Below are 15,546 nucleotides of genomic sequence, written 5' to 3' on the forward strand. Positions count from 1 at the left end.
GGATTTAAAACAGCATGGTTCGCTCGTGTGTTACTCCTGTAGATAGATATCAATTTAATGCGCGTGTTGTCTGAGATAATTCAACGCTACTACAAGGGTTCGGTGTTCATGGCAACTTTATTCCATGTTTTACAGGGCCACCACACTCGTGAAAAGAATAGCGGCTGCCTCTGCCTTCCTGCCTGCCTACAACCTCAGTATGGCCGCGCCGCTCGACGGCTTGGATGCGAACACGTATAGGCCCACATCGCCCTGCTTGATTACTCCCCTGTCAATCCTTGATTTGTAGTACATTTCCTGCGTAAAAATAAGCATTAGAGCCAAAGCCAAGCCATGGAGAAAGAAAAACAGAGGATGCATGCACCATCACACTACTCCAGTTGTAAACAAGACAGCTTGCTTGCCTTTAGTTTCAGAATGAACTGAGGGACGATGGGCTCCTTGACCAGAGCAACCGCGCAGCCACCCCACCCAGCTCCTGTCAGACGTGCTCCCAGTGCTCCGTTGTCTCTGCAGACCTTCACAAGCTCCTCCAGCTCAGGGCAACTGGTATATAGTGAAATATATGCGTCAGTGTGTTCCTAAGTTTTGTAAAGCAACATCTGTTTACAGCACGCTAATTTCAGAAGCTGAACAGTACACTGCAAAGGTACCTGCATTCGTATAGCACGCTGCAGCTGTAATGGCTCTCGTTCATAAGATCACCAAGTTTCTTAAGCTTGCCTTCCTCACTGCAGCAGTATGTCGTATGCGTTATGTTATGACAAAGCACACATTTTTACGACTAACTTCCAATGTACTGTGAGGATACACAACCTAGAGAAAATGCAGATTACGAATAGTGGGCCCACCTGAGTTTTGAAGAGACAGTATCCCTGAAAGCATAAACCCTCCTTGCTTCAGAGTAGACATGGGTCGCACGCTGAAATTAACAATAGCATCACCACACGGTGCAAGTAGCATCTATGTTAACAAACTAGCAAGCTTCTATTCAAAGTGTTCTAAACTCGCAAATAGGTCCTCTGACCACGAGCAACTGTTCTCATGAACACTTTATCTCGAATTCTGTCAGATGGTCAATCATGGAATAGCACAACTTGGATGGCTACAAGAGTACAAATAATAAGCACATGAAATCCACCTGAAATAGCTTGTAGTGCTTTGCCGCTTTTATAACATCCAATGACGTCTGAGAGCCCTGGAAGACAGATGTCAGGCCTTCTCCTGTAATTTTCTCTATTTCTCCAGCTGTATATGGGTCCTCATGCAGAAGTTTCTGCAATATGGCACAACAATATGAGGAACATGTATGGCTTAAAAAATTATCCTCGATACTCCATCTTGCACAGCATTGATCTTTTCTTTCAGACAACAGAAATTCAAAGTATCATTTGCCAACATCAAAACAAGATAAACAACCATCCTACTGAATAACATCACACAATATCAAAAGTTCAAAACTGTAATAAGGAAAATCTAGCAAAGAAACTATGTTGGGGAAAAAAACCTGCCCACTCAACAAAGGAATATCATTAATGATCATATCTGGTACATATCCATAAAACTGAAATTAACCTTGTCCTACTCAGGGAAGAATAAGAAGATGCAGAAAAGGGAACTAAAAGGTTCCACCCAGTGGCTCATCAAGGCAAGGGCTTCGAATTGGTTGTTCGTCCTTTGTGATCTGGATAGAGTGTCATCTTTTATTTCTTCCTTGATGTGATTATGCACAGTCCGCATATGTGTTCTCAAGAAATAAATTGGATGGACAGGCCGAACCAGTCGCTAATGAAATTGTAAAACAACAATCTACCACTGTGAATCTCTCTTCAAGAACAAACAATGAAGACGGGGCAGGCAATTATTCATAGTCATAAGTATATTTCTCTAGCCAATAGTCTAAAGTCATGGTAGAAGTCGTGCACCTTCACAGCTACTGCAGGATCAGATGAACCTTCTCTCCCAGCAAAAGAAACACATAGCCCCTCAACATCGGAGAGGGTTGTAACGGAGGAGATAGCCTTTTTCCTATCCATCCCAAGTTTGATGGCAAGAACAATCTGAAAAGTGTAAGTGAAAGCTATTAGCTCAATATACAGAAATGACAATGAAACCTTCTGGTTGTACAACCAGTACCATGCTCAAGCCCAAATACAACAGAAAACGGTGATATTTCCTTAGAATCTGAATCACGTAAGCTGCAGTGTTGCTTGTTTCATTTCCTTTTTATAAAAAATACAATTGATAATAATTGAGTACTATTAAGATATTGGTCATTTGTTTTGGTGCAATAGGTGTACTGTCACAATACAGTATTAAAAAAGGAGCATGAGACTGAAAATATTTTTTGAAGGAAGCCCATAAGAAACTAATTAGTCATTTACCGCTGCTAAGCGACACTCCACAACACGGTTATTATAATTTGTTGCAGCTGTCTCTGCTTTCTTGGACTCGGCCAAACAATGGGCGATCACAAATGTACCACCTGAAGGTAGTTGGACGTCAGTTGCATGGATTGGATTAAAATCTATCAACTCAGCGAATCCAGGTTTCGCCATGATAGATATAGCCTGCAAAAATACAATGAAATGATAAATGGGAACAAATCAATTGAGTTAAGAAAAGCATTTTAATTTACTTTAACAACTGACAATACTTACAAAAAAATGAAACACCCTACAAATCTCTATAAGAAATTCCTGGATTATATTACCTGATCCATGCCGCCAGATTGCGTTCCAATGTGGCGCTCAGACAGACAAGTGAATTGAGCAACTTCTTTCTGCACGGTTTGAATATAATAAGTAATATAAATAGGAATGGACCACTGGAAGTTTGCTGTGCTAAACACATATTAAAAGAATATAAATGGATGGAATTCATCTTATCACCAATCTTGTTAATGTCAGAAACAATGCATCAGCATAAGCAGCAACCACCTTCAATTTAGGATATCCAATTTGTATGTCATTGTAGGTAACTAGGGGGTTTACTTCTGCTGTATCTGCCACTTATATCTCCATTTGACATAAAGGCAAATGACTGGCATGAAATTAACTATGCTAAGAGTGATCTGCTGACAATTGGTTTGGAGGAAGATAGAATCAATGGTTTTGCAGTTTTGCTAGAATTTTCTGTTGCATAAAGAGCGAGTTCCCCCTGAAACAGTTAGATGTCCCTCTGCACTTTCCAAAGTTAAGCAGGGAGGACCTTCAACCTGTTATTGATAAAGTGATTAAGAGAATAGCTGGGTGGAGAGGAAGGTGGTTGTCCTATGCATGACACTTAACTTCAATGAAAACTTGTTTAGCAAGCATCCCAATCTACTTGCTTTCTATTATTAAGTTCCTAGGATGGGCAATAGACATGACTAATTCTCAAATGGCCCACTTTTTGTGGAACAATAATGAAGACAAACATAGATACCATCTGGCTAATTGGCAATTAATAGCCCAGAAGAAGTAGAGGGATTTGGGATCCCTGACGTAAGAAGTTTCAATCTAGCTTTGTTAAGTTCTTGCCTTCTTGGATCTTTAGATACCAGCTACATTCTAGCTCAATTTCAACCAAGATTGTAGATTACAAATATAGAACTCATAACCAAAACATTTTGGAAAAGGGGACATGTAGGCTATGCAGGGTGCCCAGATGGGGATTATTGGAAAATGGTGGTGGTAAGAAAATTCTTTCTGGTAAGATCACTGGTTTGGTAATTCAAGTTTAGCTATCCAATTTTAGCCTCTTTATATTACAAACGAATAGCATGGCAAGACTATTTATGAGGCTTGGGGTGGGGAGAGCTTAAAACTCTCCTTTAGGAGGAGCGTTTAGAAAGGCTGATGAATCTTTGGTATGAAGAACTGTTAGAGATAGTTGAAGATGTAGATACATCTATAGAGGATTAGATCATCTGAAGCTTTAGCTCCAATGATCAATATTTTGTAGTCTCTTTATGCAGTGATTAATCACAGAGGTGTTACTCTAGTGTATGTTCATGCTGTTTCTAAGCTTAAAATTCCCCCTAGGGTCCAGATTTTGTGGTTACTGGCTAGAAATAAATTGTAAGCCAGAGACAATTTAGCTAAAAGGAGAGAGGTGTTGAATCAATCTTGTTTGTTTTGTAATGAGAGAATTTGTTATCCATGCGAAAGGGCCTCTAGTGTAATGGTTAAGGCTTCCGAGTAGCACCTCCAGGTCCCGGGTTCAATCCCCCTCGAAGACGAATTTCGGGCTTGATTAAAAAAATCCTCTCGCTATGCCCCATCCGCTCTCGGGGATCGATATCCTGCGCGCCACTTTTCGGTTGGGTCGTTGCAGAGTGGGCAGCTGATCGGCTTGTTAGTGATAGACTGATGGAGGCCAGGGTATGGGGGTTTTCTCGAGCGGGATCATGTTTCGGTCTCTTCTTAATATAATACCAGGAGGGCGGTCTTTCCCTCCCCGGTCGAGTTTTTTTTAGAATCTGTTATCCATCTTTTATTTGATTGATGTGTTGCTAAAAGGTACTGGAATATCATTTCAGATCTGCTTAACAGCAGGATGGAGATGGACTTTGAGTTTATTGCTACTAGATGGATTGCCAATAAAAAGTATGTGAATTTTCAACATTATCACCTCAGCTGTCTTATGGTGTCTCTGCAAATTTTGCAATGGTGTCTGTTTTCAGGGAAATATGTGGATAGGAGAGGTCTGCTGATGGCAATCGTCGAGATGCTGGAACGGTGGAGGCCTTTGCTAGAACAAGATCTGGGGGTGAAGATGGAGGCTTTTGTGCAGCAATTGCAATCTCAGACACTCCGATCAGTAAGAATCACTTGGAGCAACGACGTACAAAGCTCCTCAATGCTGGAATCTGCTGTGCTTCATGGGAGACAGGGATGTTTGGATGCAGCTCCTCAGACTTTTGAGAGCCCCACTGTTTCTGCGCCAGATGTCTGTTTGAATGCCCTTTTTTTTGAAGGCATGTCTATACGCTTGAACTTTAAATGTTTTCAAATTGATATAAAGACAAAAGGATCTTGCTTATTGCAAATTGTGTGGCATATTAGCGCTTACAAAATTAATTACTTGCATTAAGTAATACCTTTGGAAAGTTTTTGTCAAGGATTCCCATGATAGCAATTGTTGCTGAACAGACAAATGCTGCTGAGCTTGACAGTCCAGAGCCTAACAGGAGAAATAACAGCAGCAATCCTTTATTTTTATAAACATGAACAGAAGGATATATTTGTACACCCAAAGCACTAAATCAAACCTTGAGGAACTGTGCCATCAACAACGACGTCAAGCGCAACAGGTTTGCCCAGATCTATCCCTTTTGATCTACAGTATTCATAAACTCCCTTGTATCTGCAGATTGCAAATCAAGATACGAACATATCATATACTGATACGGTCATTTTTTATTCTACAATCAAAATAATAGGGAACAGAATACTTCAACAATTCAGGCATCTGCAGCAAGAATTCAAAATCGTAACTTACCCACACATGAAATAGTGCCCCCATTTGTGATTTTTTACGTCAATTTCCTATCACCAGAAACAAAACACTCAATGTTGATAAGGTCAGGGCCAACAAACTAACAATACTGCAGAAACTAGACACCACAAGAATGTCATATTTTAGCGACAAAAGGGCAGAGCTCGTACTAGCCATATGACTCTAATCAGCAGACATATTCAGTTTGTTATTTAAAAAAAAGAAACATATCACCAACAAGTAATTGGAAATTTATACCTGACACAAGAATACATTGCCTGCAGCACGGCCAAGAAACTACTGGAATTTACAAGTCCACTATTTACTGCAATCGGGTCGCTCGAACTGTCCTGCTAGTCAACTGCTCCCACTGCGCTCGAGTAGCAGGGAAGGACCTTTCAAGTCCAAAGCAGGTCAGTTCACGGGTAAGGTACCGGACTCCCCTGCCGAGGTCCCCCACCCCACGGGCTTTTTGTTACGTTATGCTAATTAATCGGAACCGCCGCCGCGCTCCGATGGTAGGAACGAGATTCTCGTGCCGTACCTAGTAAATTTATATTAAAAAAGGCAGATTGGTTGGAGAATTTCAACTAAAAATTCCCCGTGATAGGAACCTCCAAATAACCGCCGAAATGAAGCCCCGATCGGATCAGAAACCGCAATACCAATCTATCTAGATGGATGTGGATAGAGCAGGGAGCACCTTGTCTGGGTCGGCGGGGTAAACGCAGAGGGGGTACTTGTCGTCGACGTTGGCGACCCTCACCTGGGCGCCGTTGGCCCTTCGGATGGCGACGATCATGTCCTGGCGGATGGCCATCGGCAACACCGAGTAGCCCTCGTAGTCGATGTGCTCCCCGATCAGATTGACCCTCCCTGCAGCAACAGCCAGCCCGCGGCGCCGGCGGGGCCAGACTCAGACTCAGCCTCAGCTCAAGCACACACACGCAGTCCAGGGGACGGAGGCGGACGGACCTGGGGAGCGGGCGAAGAGCGCGGGGCGGGCGCCGTAGACGGCGTGGAAGCGGTCCCCGAGGCGGGCGAAGCGGAGGCGCGACTCGTCGAGCTGCGCGCCCGCGCCGTAGACCGGCTCCAGCGAGGAGAGCGTCGGCACGAGCTCCGCCGCCTCGGCGGCGGCGGGGGCGCTGGCGGGTACCGCGGCCATGCAGTTGCTTGATGGTTGCCGACTCGCCGCTACTCTCGCGCTGCGCACCGACTTCGCCTCCGGCTCGGTGTCCTCCGTGTCGTATGGCGTGATGACTCTTCGTGATTGCGATTGACTTGGAGAACCTTCTCTCTCTTCCTGGGCCTGGCTACCCCTAGCCCTAGGCTTGTTATATATCCGTTCCGTTCCGTCGGGAGATCCCGTGATGATGACCTGTAGTCTTTTGTCTCCTGTACAGTTGGGCCCACCGGTCAGCCTCACCATTCCTGCGCTCTGGAACACGCGTGGCACGGGTGCGCGGGGGTGGCAACTGGATCCGGATCAGATCGAATGCCAGGATAAGGTAACAGGTGAATGGTATATGCAACAACGCACAGAGCAACGTTTTAAGAACCGTACGACGGTGATGAACACGCGTAGCATCGGCACGCTGTGACATATGGAAGGCGTATGGTTAGTTTCAAACTTTGCCAAAGAGCTCAAACAGCCACCCCCTAAAAAAAACCGCCCAGTATTTTCCGTTTTGAAAAAAAAGCGTCGTAGAGACAAAAACGGAAAAAAAAAACTCCGCTCATCCTCATCCCCCTCTGAGTGCTCGCTCCCTTGGAAGTGGTGGCGATATTTGTTGAGCATCAAAAGTGGCGGTGGCGGACGGTCGTCAATGAAACAACTCAAATCGCTCGATTCCGCCTCGAGCACATCCAAGTTTTCCGATTAGGCTTCTAGTGTATCAGACAGCTACAGTCCAAGCTCGATTACACTACCACTCCAACTCAAGAATACTGGAACTATCTACTAGACGACAGTCTCAATACTTATGTCATCCACTCTTGCAACATAGAACAAGGAAGACAAACAAGAGTTTGTTGTAAAGAAACTAAGAGATAGTGGAAGACCCGATTTATCACAAGAAGTAAAAAACTTCAGTAGGAAGGACGAGTCGAAAAAGACTCAAAGCCGGTTCACTACATCAACAGTGTGAAGTATGAAAGCATTTGAGACTTCGTCAAACCATAATATAAAATTGTGTGTCTTATCCTTTGTGCTTACTTATATTACTTGCACTTCTTATTTTACATTTGTTTCGAGTGTTTGTGAAGTGGACATACCTATCGAACTAAGACATTAATTCGTTGCTACTTGTTCACCTCAAACATCACCCCACATGGGGTGGGGGAGGCATGGTGGGCACAGTTAGAGGTGGCCTTACATATTACTTCCTTTATTAAAAAAGTTTAGTTAAAATTGCACTCAGTTTGACTAACTTTATAGTGAAAACTAATAACATTTATAACACGAAATAAGTAGTTTATAAAAAATATATCCAATAATACTCATATATTATTGTCAATATGATATTTACTTGTATACATTTGATTGAATTTAATCTAAAAAATTCTCGATTTTTTAAAAAGAGAGTATACTAGTGTACTGTTCTTCGTAGGTAGATAGTGTAATTCTCGTATTTTTTTTAGAAGGCAAAAGGTTTTAAGCTTAACCAAATATACAAAAATTACTAGTAATATTTAAAATATTGATAGGTACAATTATGTTAATTGTAAAACACATTTTATAATATATTTAGTTGAAATTATGAACGCTTATAAAAAAATTATATGAATTTAATTAAAACTTCAGGAAACTTGATGAGTCGATCTAAACTTAGGATCCCATGCTTGTAGGGATAAGGGTACTGAGATACTGTATACCGTTATAACAAAGGCTATATTTTGTTTGGATTGAGGAGTAAACTAGTCATCCATCTTCTCACTCTATGTTTTGTTTGTTTGTTTAGTTTAGAGAAACGGAACATGTAAACTCGTCACTTCATCCCTCACGATGTGATAATTAGTTTTTATAGTAGTAGGGGACATTGTATCAAATTTTGTTTCAGAAATAAACTCATGATTCGCCATCATCGTTTGTTTTCTTGGACCAGACATCATTTGGTTTCTTCGACAACTTGTAAATAGGGGCGATAATGGATCATTCAAATGTTTCTTCATAATTAGTTAGTTAGGACACTTAATTAGTTTAGTTCAAAAATAGATAAAAATAGAGTTAGATCATAATCTGATTCAATTTTTAAATTTTATAGTATAAAATCTAGAGCAGTCATTACCACGCCTACATGTAAAGCTGTCGCTCGGTGAGCAAGCGCGCCGCCACAAAAGACTAAGGAGGTGTTTAGTTCCACATTGCTAAAGTTTTAGTTTCTATCGCATCAAATGTTTAAATGATAGTTATAAATATTAAATATAGTTTAATTATAAACTTAATTACACATATACGGAAATGAAGACTAAAATATAAGACAAATTTATTAAACCTAATTAAGCTTATATTTAAAACTCATAATTAAAATTTAAATATTTAATGTGACACAAAATAACCTTTTAATCAGACAACCAAACACTCCGTAACTCAACCGCGGTGGGCAGCGTTTGTTTGCTGGGTACAAGTCCCTAGATGTAAAAGGCACAGTTTCAGATAAATCTGAAGTCGGCTGGCTACGTTGCCAAGCAAATAACCTATTGTCAACATGAATGAAGAACAACCGAAATTTTTCAGTAGTGAACCCATCTTAAAGTTAAACGCTATGCCTTCGTCGACGTCTTACTCTCGGACTTTGTCAACGAAGAACCCATCCTAACCATCGTGCTTAAGCATCATTTGGAGTCAATGGACAACTCATGCATATGGCTGCATTGCTGAACGACGAATTGGTTGATGAAAAACGGAGGTTGAAACACGTGTTACAGTAACTTTTCAGCATCAGCATTTCTTTCTCGAGCGCTATACGAACTCATTCGCATTTCTGGGCTCTCGTGATCTCCCAAGCTGGGACGGCTTCATCACCCACAGCACATCCATCGACTCGCTTCCTGGTATTCGCGATAGCCACCACAAAGCTTTCGTTCTGGAGAGTGTAGAGATACATTGCCCGTTCATCCTGACCATTTCATTTTATCACCACAAAAAAAAACAATCAAAACATATAGTAAAGCGCGCTATTGAGGCTTAAGATGGAAGCTCGTGTGCCCGTCTAGGTCATACGTACCTCGGGGAGCTCTAGGTATTCGTCAGGAGATATCTGAAGGAACTCGACAGCCGTTTGCCCAACGCACCAAGCCAAGACATCTGCACTGTCGTCTGCGATGGTCAAGTGCAGCTGAAAGCCACGCGCACATACACTTTCGCAGGCACACTTACAGAATGAACACTGGAGTACACCTGAATGTTCATTCACAACACTGCCGCAAATGTTGTGGAACAGCGACACCTTTAAACTGTCACAATCGATGCCATCTAACCGAACATGGGATATCTAAACATCAAGGCGTCAGGCAAATACAGGATGTTAGCATCAGAAAACAATTTAAGTTGAAGAATAGAAATAAACATAAACTGTGACTGCTTTTAGCCCCTTTACTATATTTTGTCTTTTCCATAGGGGGGGAGCATGTTAAAGGTGATCTGGTAGTCATTTTCTAGAACGGTGCCAATAATTTTAGCAAAATGCCAATTCAACTAAACTTGAAAAGCTCTGGAAACCAATCTCACAGCAGTAACAAAGAAGACTTACATGTGTTCTGTTTGTCGAACGGGGAAGATCTGACAAGGGTGATAAATTATGCAGGCACGATGAGTTTAGGAGTGCTGGCAGCAAGCTTAAGTTAACAAACAGAGACCCTGGCTCCTTTTCACGCCATGAGACTTCAAGGCTATTAACCATAAAATAGCCAGCAATCAAAACGTTGCCCACATAGTATACCATATAGATAATAAATGCTAACATAAAGGAAAATGCTTCTTACATATTTGTTGAACTCAAGGCACAAGTCAAACCGGAGATGTACACCATATGCCCAACTCCTACTCTACCTAATGACCTGCAGATTAAAAGACATTCATATACTGTTATAGAATTCAGGTGCATGATGGACATAAACAGTTCAATTGGCATAGGAAGCAAAAAAATATGTCAAAATAACAGATATGAGAATGGTGGGTAGGAATGATGAAATCTGGAATAGCGAAGACAATATAGTGGTTATTATTAAGGTAAGTTAAAAGAGTTAGTTGAGACAACGACTAGGAGGCATATAAATATCTTATGCGTCCAAGAGATTTAATTGAAGGGTTAGAAGGCGAAGGAGGTGGATAATACCGGCTTCAAGTTTTAGTATACAGAGAATTCGAGTAGAAGTTTTGATTGATAAGAGCATCAAGAACAGTATTGTTGGATGTGAGGAGGCAAGGTGATAGGGTTATCTTAGTCAAACTTGACGCGAGTGATTTAATCTTGAACATAATTAACATGTATGCCCCCAAAATAGATCACGGTGAGAGTGCTAAGAGACTTCTGGAGAATCCTTAGATGGCATGATTAGAGCTATAACTAGTGAGAAGTTTTTCATAGAAGATATCAAAGGGCATGTAGGTACAACTAGTGCAAGTTTCGAGACGGAGAAAGGAATGCATGGAGAAAATAAATAGATAGGCCATCACTTAAGTGCAAAAGTACCAGGGTCCAACAAAGATAAGCTTCATCAGAACAACTCCTGTTGTGTCTTCCAACTCCAAATAGAACGTAGTCCCTGATGTGCTTACTTTGCAAACACTAGTTACGGTACCAAACAGACTGATTCCCACCATTTTATCATGAAGGTCACTTACATATGCCTAAAGAATAGGAATGTTATACAAAAGCATGAAGAAAACATGATGTTTGAAGTTTGAGAAACAAAAAACAATGAGAAAGCATGAAAGATCAGGTGTTCCTATCAAGAAGTATTTTTTCTACTTATGAAAAGAATAAAAAGGGAAACAGCAATACTAATGGAAGAAAATATTTGCATGTGCATACTAAGGAACTTCTGGAACCAATGTTCTAAAAAGTGTAAGCAGTGAGCACATAAACACACACCACTTATTGATTAAGCAGAAAGTTGGTGGAATAAAAGCGCAATATTTATTGAGAAGAATGAGACACAATAGCTAGTAAGAGATCAATGCTTTGCTTCCAGTTTTACACTGGCAAACTCAGCAGTATGTTTAGGTAAACATGATAGTATCACAAGCAGACAAATATAGATCAGTAGTAAATAGAGATTAAAGGATCAGCAGAATCAGTTGTTGAAGGCTAAAGTGGTAAGTATTCAGGTTCCGAGAATCATCATGGTTGCAAAATCTATCTTCTGAGAAGACCCTAAATGAATGAAGGTAAGTTACATACTCGAAACGGGTATTTGCTGAAATCAACTGAACCATACAAATCACGTGGTAATGTTACTTGCGAAGCTACATTATCAGTCAGAACACATGACAGCCGAGGTCCTTGGCTCTTTACTTGGGTAGGTGTAAAAGGCACCTAGCAGACACGTTACATATTAGTAAAATGAAGTTATGCAGAAAGAACTATGAAGATAATCAGATACCCCTACAAACCTGTTCCTCTTGTTGAGCGATTGGCACCATGTAAACCTGTGTTGCACTGCCATATTCAAGGCACAGTTCCTGAGAATCCTCATGATTATTGTCTATAAAATTTGCTATGAAAGGTCTGTCCAGTGCAAGCATGCTCCCTACACTGAAATAATATGTTTAGCTTATTGTAGTCTGAATAAATATTTGGTCCTTCTTAGTTCTTATATAGAGTGGAATGAACCTGCACAGATTTGCAAGTGAAGTCTGCTCTCCCCATAAAACTAACTTCATCTTCGCATTGTCATTGTCTTCAAGAATTATCTGCATTCTTTCTGCGCATCTAAATGGTTCCAAGGACTCAATCTTTTCAATCCTGCAAAAGAGTAAGAAAAAGGTGAAGTGTTATGAAACTATGTGCGACAAAGTAGTAAACTAGTAAGTAGTATACTATACCATCGATTTCCACATGTTTATCAGCAAACCATAATGACCATGTCTCCATATATTTTACCAGACAAATATTAAAAAAACAAAAGAAAATGATTGTGTCCAGATTTTGCAAATCTTAGAGCAAAGAAAATGAAGAACTAATTGCAAATTTTGTAGAAACAAAACATAAACTGAGAATAATATATTGTGCTCGTAATTACAACCAATAAATATCACTTTACCTGGCATAAAATGAGTACGGAACATTGTTTCTACTTTCCTCTAGAATCAAAGAAGAGAATGAATAGTTGCAAAATTGTGCAGCAAGTAGCAAGGCATCTTCATCTTGTTCCTGCATAAATAAAATGTGTGAACTAAAAAACAAATTTTACCGAGCAGCAGTTGCCCAATTTAATCTCTAATAGCTAAAGCTGAAATTATTTGGTAAGAAGCACATAAAGTATTTTTTCTAAGAGAAAAGAAACGAGTACAATATTGCAAACCTGAATTCATGTAAGAAGCAATGGTTTTACATTTTGCAGCGATATTAAAAATAGACATAAAATGATTTTGACATTTTTCATAAAAATATTTAAGTTCCTAGTCATTTATCGTGGCATTAAAAGTCTTTGTGACAACTGAATGTGCAATTTATACAAAGTAATTTTACTTGAAGTAATAAATCGCAAGTAAATTATGTGCTCTGAGCAGTGCTGCCTCATATACAAATACAACGAACCATTACCTCATCCAGTAATATCACCATGTATTCTGTTGGCAAAATACGAGCATGGCCAGATCCCTCCATGGCTGTACGAAGACAACATCCTGTGAGCATAACTTCTCGACCCTTCTTCAATATACCATTTTGTCCTATGCAGTCATAGTACCTGATACAAAATTTGTATAAGTATTCCAAATACCAAGAGTTATACAATAAAACAAAATAAAAAGAATGTTTTGTCGATGAACTGCACTCCAAAAGATAAATTACTGGAAATGCTAAGTTACTGATTGAGCATGGGGAGGGGGTAGGGCAGACCCAGTGCCGGAGGCTCCCACATGAGTGGGGTCTGGGAAATGGATAAACCGAGGCAAGCCACAGCTCTCACCACTACACCAGCTCTTCCCTTCAAAAAAAAGATCTGTGCTATTTGGGGTGATGGGTCAATAATCTAACTCTTGTAAATCATAAAGATCTGTAATATCCTACACCTAGAAAATTTACATATCATATAGATTTCAAGGCAATGAAGGATTCAGAGTGTTCAAAGTTTAACAATGATTTATAAATACCACAGTTAGCATTGCAGGATTCCTAGCATACATAGGTTTCCATCCAAACTTTCTGACGCGTTCTTTACTAGCATGCATCAGTTAAACAAATATAAAGTAAGCAATATGTAGTCAGCTCTACCTTCGGTGTAGATATATGTCGATTGTGGATGCGCTCCACATGTCTCCCAAGGTAAGCATGTATATGTTTGTACCTAGAGAAGATTGACACATGACTAAGGATGTTGTGGCGATATGCAAGTTGATACAGTCATGTATCAAAAAGTGAGCTAAAATGGTAAGCAGGTTTGACCATCAATTATATTCTATGTATTGCTACACCAATGAATAGCAAATCGGAAATTACAAGTGCCAGTCATATGGTTTTAAGTTTAACAGAGAGAACCCTACGGTGCTGCATTGTTCAACTAACAAGGAAAGTTACTGACAACTATAGCTTGTTCATAGCATAGAAATATAGTGTAAGTGTACAAGCATACCAGGAAGGACAAACACGGCAATGACAACAACTTCAAGGACACTATTGGGAGAAAGGAAGTTCTTCTCGTGGATAGAATCGATCGTGACAGTATTTGGAAGCCTCCTCCTCTTATTCTTCGTGTTTATAAGTTTGGGCAGCTTGACCTTCCTCTTCAGGGTCAGGGATTTCCGCTGTTCTGTCCAAGACTAACAAGAGAAGCCAAGATTCAATCCTACTTTCGGCTGTACAAAAAAAAATAGTAATAACCAAAAAACGGTTCATATTGCCTTTGTACAAATTTTCTGTAGAAGCTGTTCGGCTGCTGGTTTTCAAAGGGTTGCAGCTGCAAATGTACACTATCGCTACAGTATTTCCTTTCTATATAACCAGGCAGCAGAAGCTGCTGCAGCAGCAGCCGAAGCTGTTATTGCTGCAGAGCTTAAAACTCCTTCATGGCATTGACATTTGCTTCAAATTCGAGCCGAACACAAAGCATAAACAAATGCCCGCGCCAGCTTACGGAAATGTGTGCAAATTGAGACGTAGCATGGACTCGGTACAGATAAAAAATCGATCCAATGACTACCACGCAGCGAGTCGAAACAACGTAACTTGGAAGAGGTCGGAGAGAAGGATGGCGGCGGTGACGCCGCTGGAGTAGGCGCAGCAGGACTTGAGCAGCTGCGCCACCGCCCACCCCCAGGGCGGCCGCGCCGGCGCCGGCCCGTCCCCCGGAGACTCATAGCCATCGCCGTCGCCAGCGGACGAGGAGAGCATGGAGATGGCATAGTCTACGAACTCTAGGAATGGCCCCCCGTCTGCGGAGGCCACGGCGGTGTCGGGATCCATGAACCCTAGTCCAGGAGGAGCGAGGGCGGGAAACGGGAAGAGCTGAGTGAGAACAAGTGAACGAAAGTAATGGCGCCGCTACAACCGGTTTTTTTTTTCAATTTAACCATTTCATCAAAAACATATTTATTGTACTTGCGCTTAAGTCATTCTCACCGGTAATTTCGTAACACCATTTCCAATGTTACCATGTCAACATAAGTAAAATAAAATAAAGAATAAAATATGTTCCTTCAATGAAGATTTTTAATGACACAATTTTATAGGCTATCATGTAATTTAAATGTTGCATTTAAATAACCAATAAAAATAGATGAAATGTATTAAGATGAAACAAATTGCTCTCGACAGTGGTTTCACGTGCTTTCGAATACTTTGGATTAGGTAAATCTATACCTCACACCAAATCACATGGTAGGATTAAATTCGTCATTTA

The 15,546-nt window shown here is 40.7% G+C and overlaps 2 protein-coding genes across 5 annotated transcripts; both read right to left on the minus strand.

Moving 5' to 3' along the window:
• On the minus strand, positions 1-6,794 carry LOC100284953 (uncharacterized). Of its 2 annotated transcripts, none has more exons than XM_035967933.1 (13): positions 6,457-6,790; positions 6,248-6,357; positions 5,485-5,531; positions 5,255-5,349; positions 5,084-5,166; positions 2,714-2,782; positions 2,385-2,570; positions 1,926-2,060; positions 1,142-1,276; positions 852-922; positions 654-731; positions 405-546; positions 1-297 (listed from the first exon to the last, which is right to left on the minus strand). In XM_035967933.1, exons 1-13 carry the CDS (start codon positions 6,644-6,646, stop codon positions 187-189), a joined length of 1,452 nt encoding a protein of 483 aa, XP_035823826.1. In that variant the 5' UTR covers positions 6,647-6,790; the 3' UTR covers positions 1-186. The 2 variants fall into 2 exon arrangements, with proteins under 2 accessions (XP_035823826.1, NP_001151320.2); NM_001157848.2 differs by having other exon boundaries at positions 4-297; positions 6,185-6,357; positions 6,457-6,794.
• Positions 6,795-9,040: 2,246 nt separating this feature from the next.
• On the minus strand, positions 9,041-15,202 carry LOC103644287 (Nucleic acid-binding proteins superfamily). Of its 3 annotated transcripts, none has more exons than XM_008667492.4 (14): positions 14,874-15,181; positions 14,281-14,467; positions 13,923-13,995; positions 13,251-13,395; positions 12,748-12,857; positions 12,318-12,449; positions 12,098-12,239; positions 11,886-12,020; positions 11,175-11,332; positions 10,465-10,539; positions 10,233-10,371; positions 9,860-9,974; positions 9,708-9,787; positions 9,041-9,599 (listed from the first exon to the last, which is right to left on the minus strand). In XM_008667492.4, the coding sequence occupies exons 1-14, from the start codon at positions 15,108-15,110 to the stop codon at positions 9,453-9,455; spliced, it is 1,875 nt and encodes a 624-aa protein (XP_008665714.1). In that variant the 5' UTR covers positions 15,111-15,181; the 3' UTR covers positions 9,041-9,452. The 3 variants fall into 3 exon arrangements, with proteins under 3 accessions (XP_008665714.1, XP_008665713.1, NP_001340284.1); NM_001353355.1 differs by having other exon boundaries at positions 9,046-9,599; positions 9,708-9,792; positions 14,874-15,147; XM_008667491.2 differs by having other exon boundaries at positions 9,708-9,974; positions 14,874-15,202.
• Positions 15,203-15,546: the final 344 nt, after the last annotated feature.

This window comes from Zea mays, chromosome 1 (genome assembly GCF_902167145.1).
Source record: "Zea mays cultivar B73 chromosome 1, Zm-B73-REFERENCE-NAM-5.0, whole genome shotgun sequence".
NCBI lineage: Eukaryota > Viridiplantae > Streptophyta > Magnoliopsida > Poales > Poaceae > Zea > Zea mays.

Excerpts from the sequence above, each read along its gene's own strand:
- LOC100284953 (NM_001157848.2), bottom strand. The coding sequence starts at position 6,646 with ATGGCCGCGGTACCCGCCAGCGCCCCCGCCGCCGCCGAGGCGGCGGAG. Across the intron at positions 5,532-6,184 it reads ACCCCGCCGACCCAGACAAG|GAAATTGACGTAAAAAATCA; the intron begins GTGCTCCCTGCT and ends TTCTGGTGATAG. Across the intron at positions 923-1,141 it reads AGCACTACAAGCTATTTCAG|CGTGCGACCCATGTCTACTC; the intron begins GTGGATTTCATG and ends TGTTAATTTCAG.
- LOC103644287 (XM_008667491.2), bottom strand. The coding sequence starts at position 15,110 with ATGGATCCCGACACCGCCGTGGCCTCCGCAGACGGGGGGCCATTCCTA. Across the intron at positions 13,996-14,280 it reads TGCCGTGTTTGTCCTTCCTG|GTACAAACATATACATGCTT; the intron begins GTATGCTTGTAC and ends AATCTTCTCTAG. Across the intron at positions 11,333-11,885 it reads TCAGCAAATACCCGTTTCGA|GCATATGTAAGTGACCTTCA; the intron begins GTATGTAACTTA and ends CCTATTCTTTAG.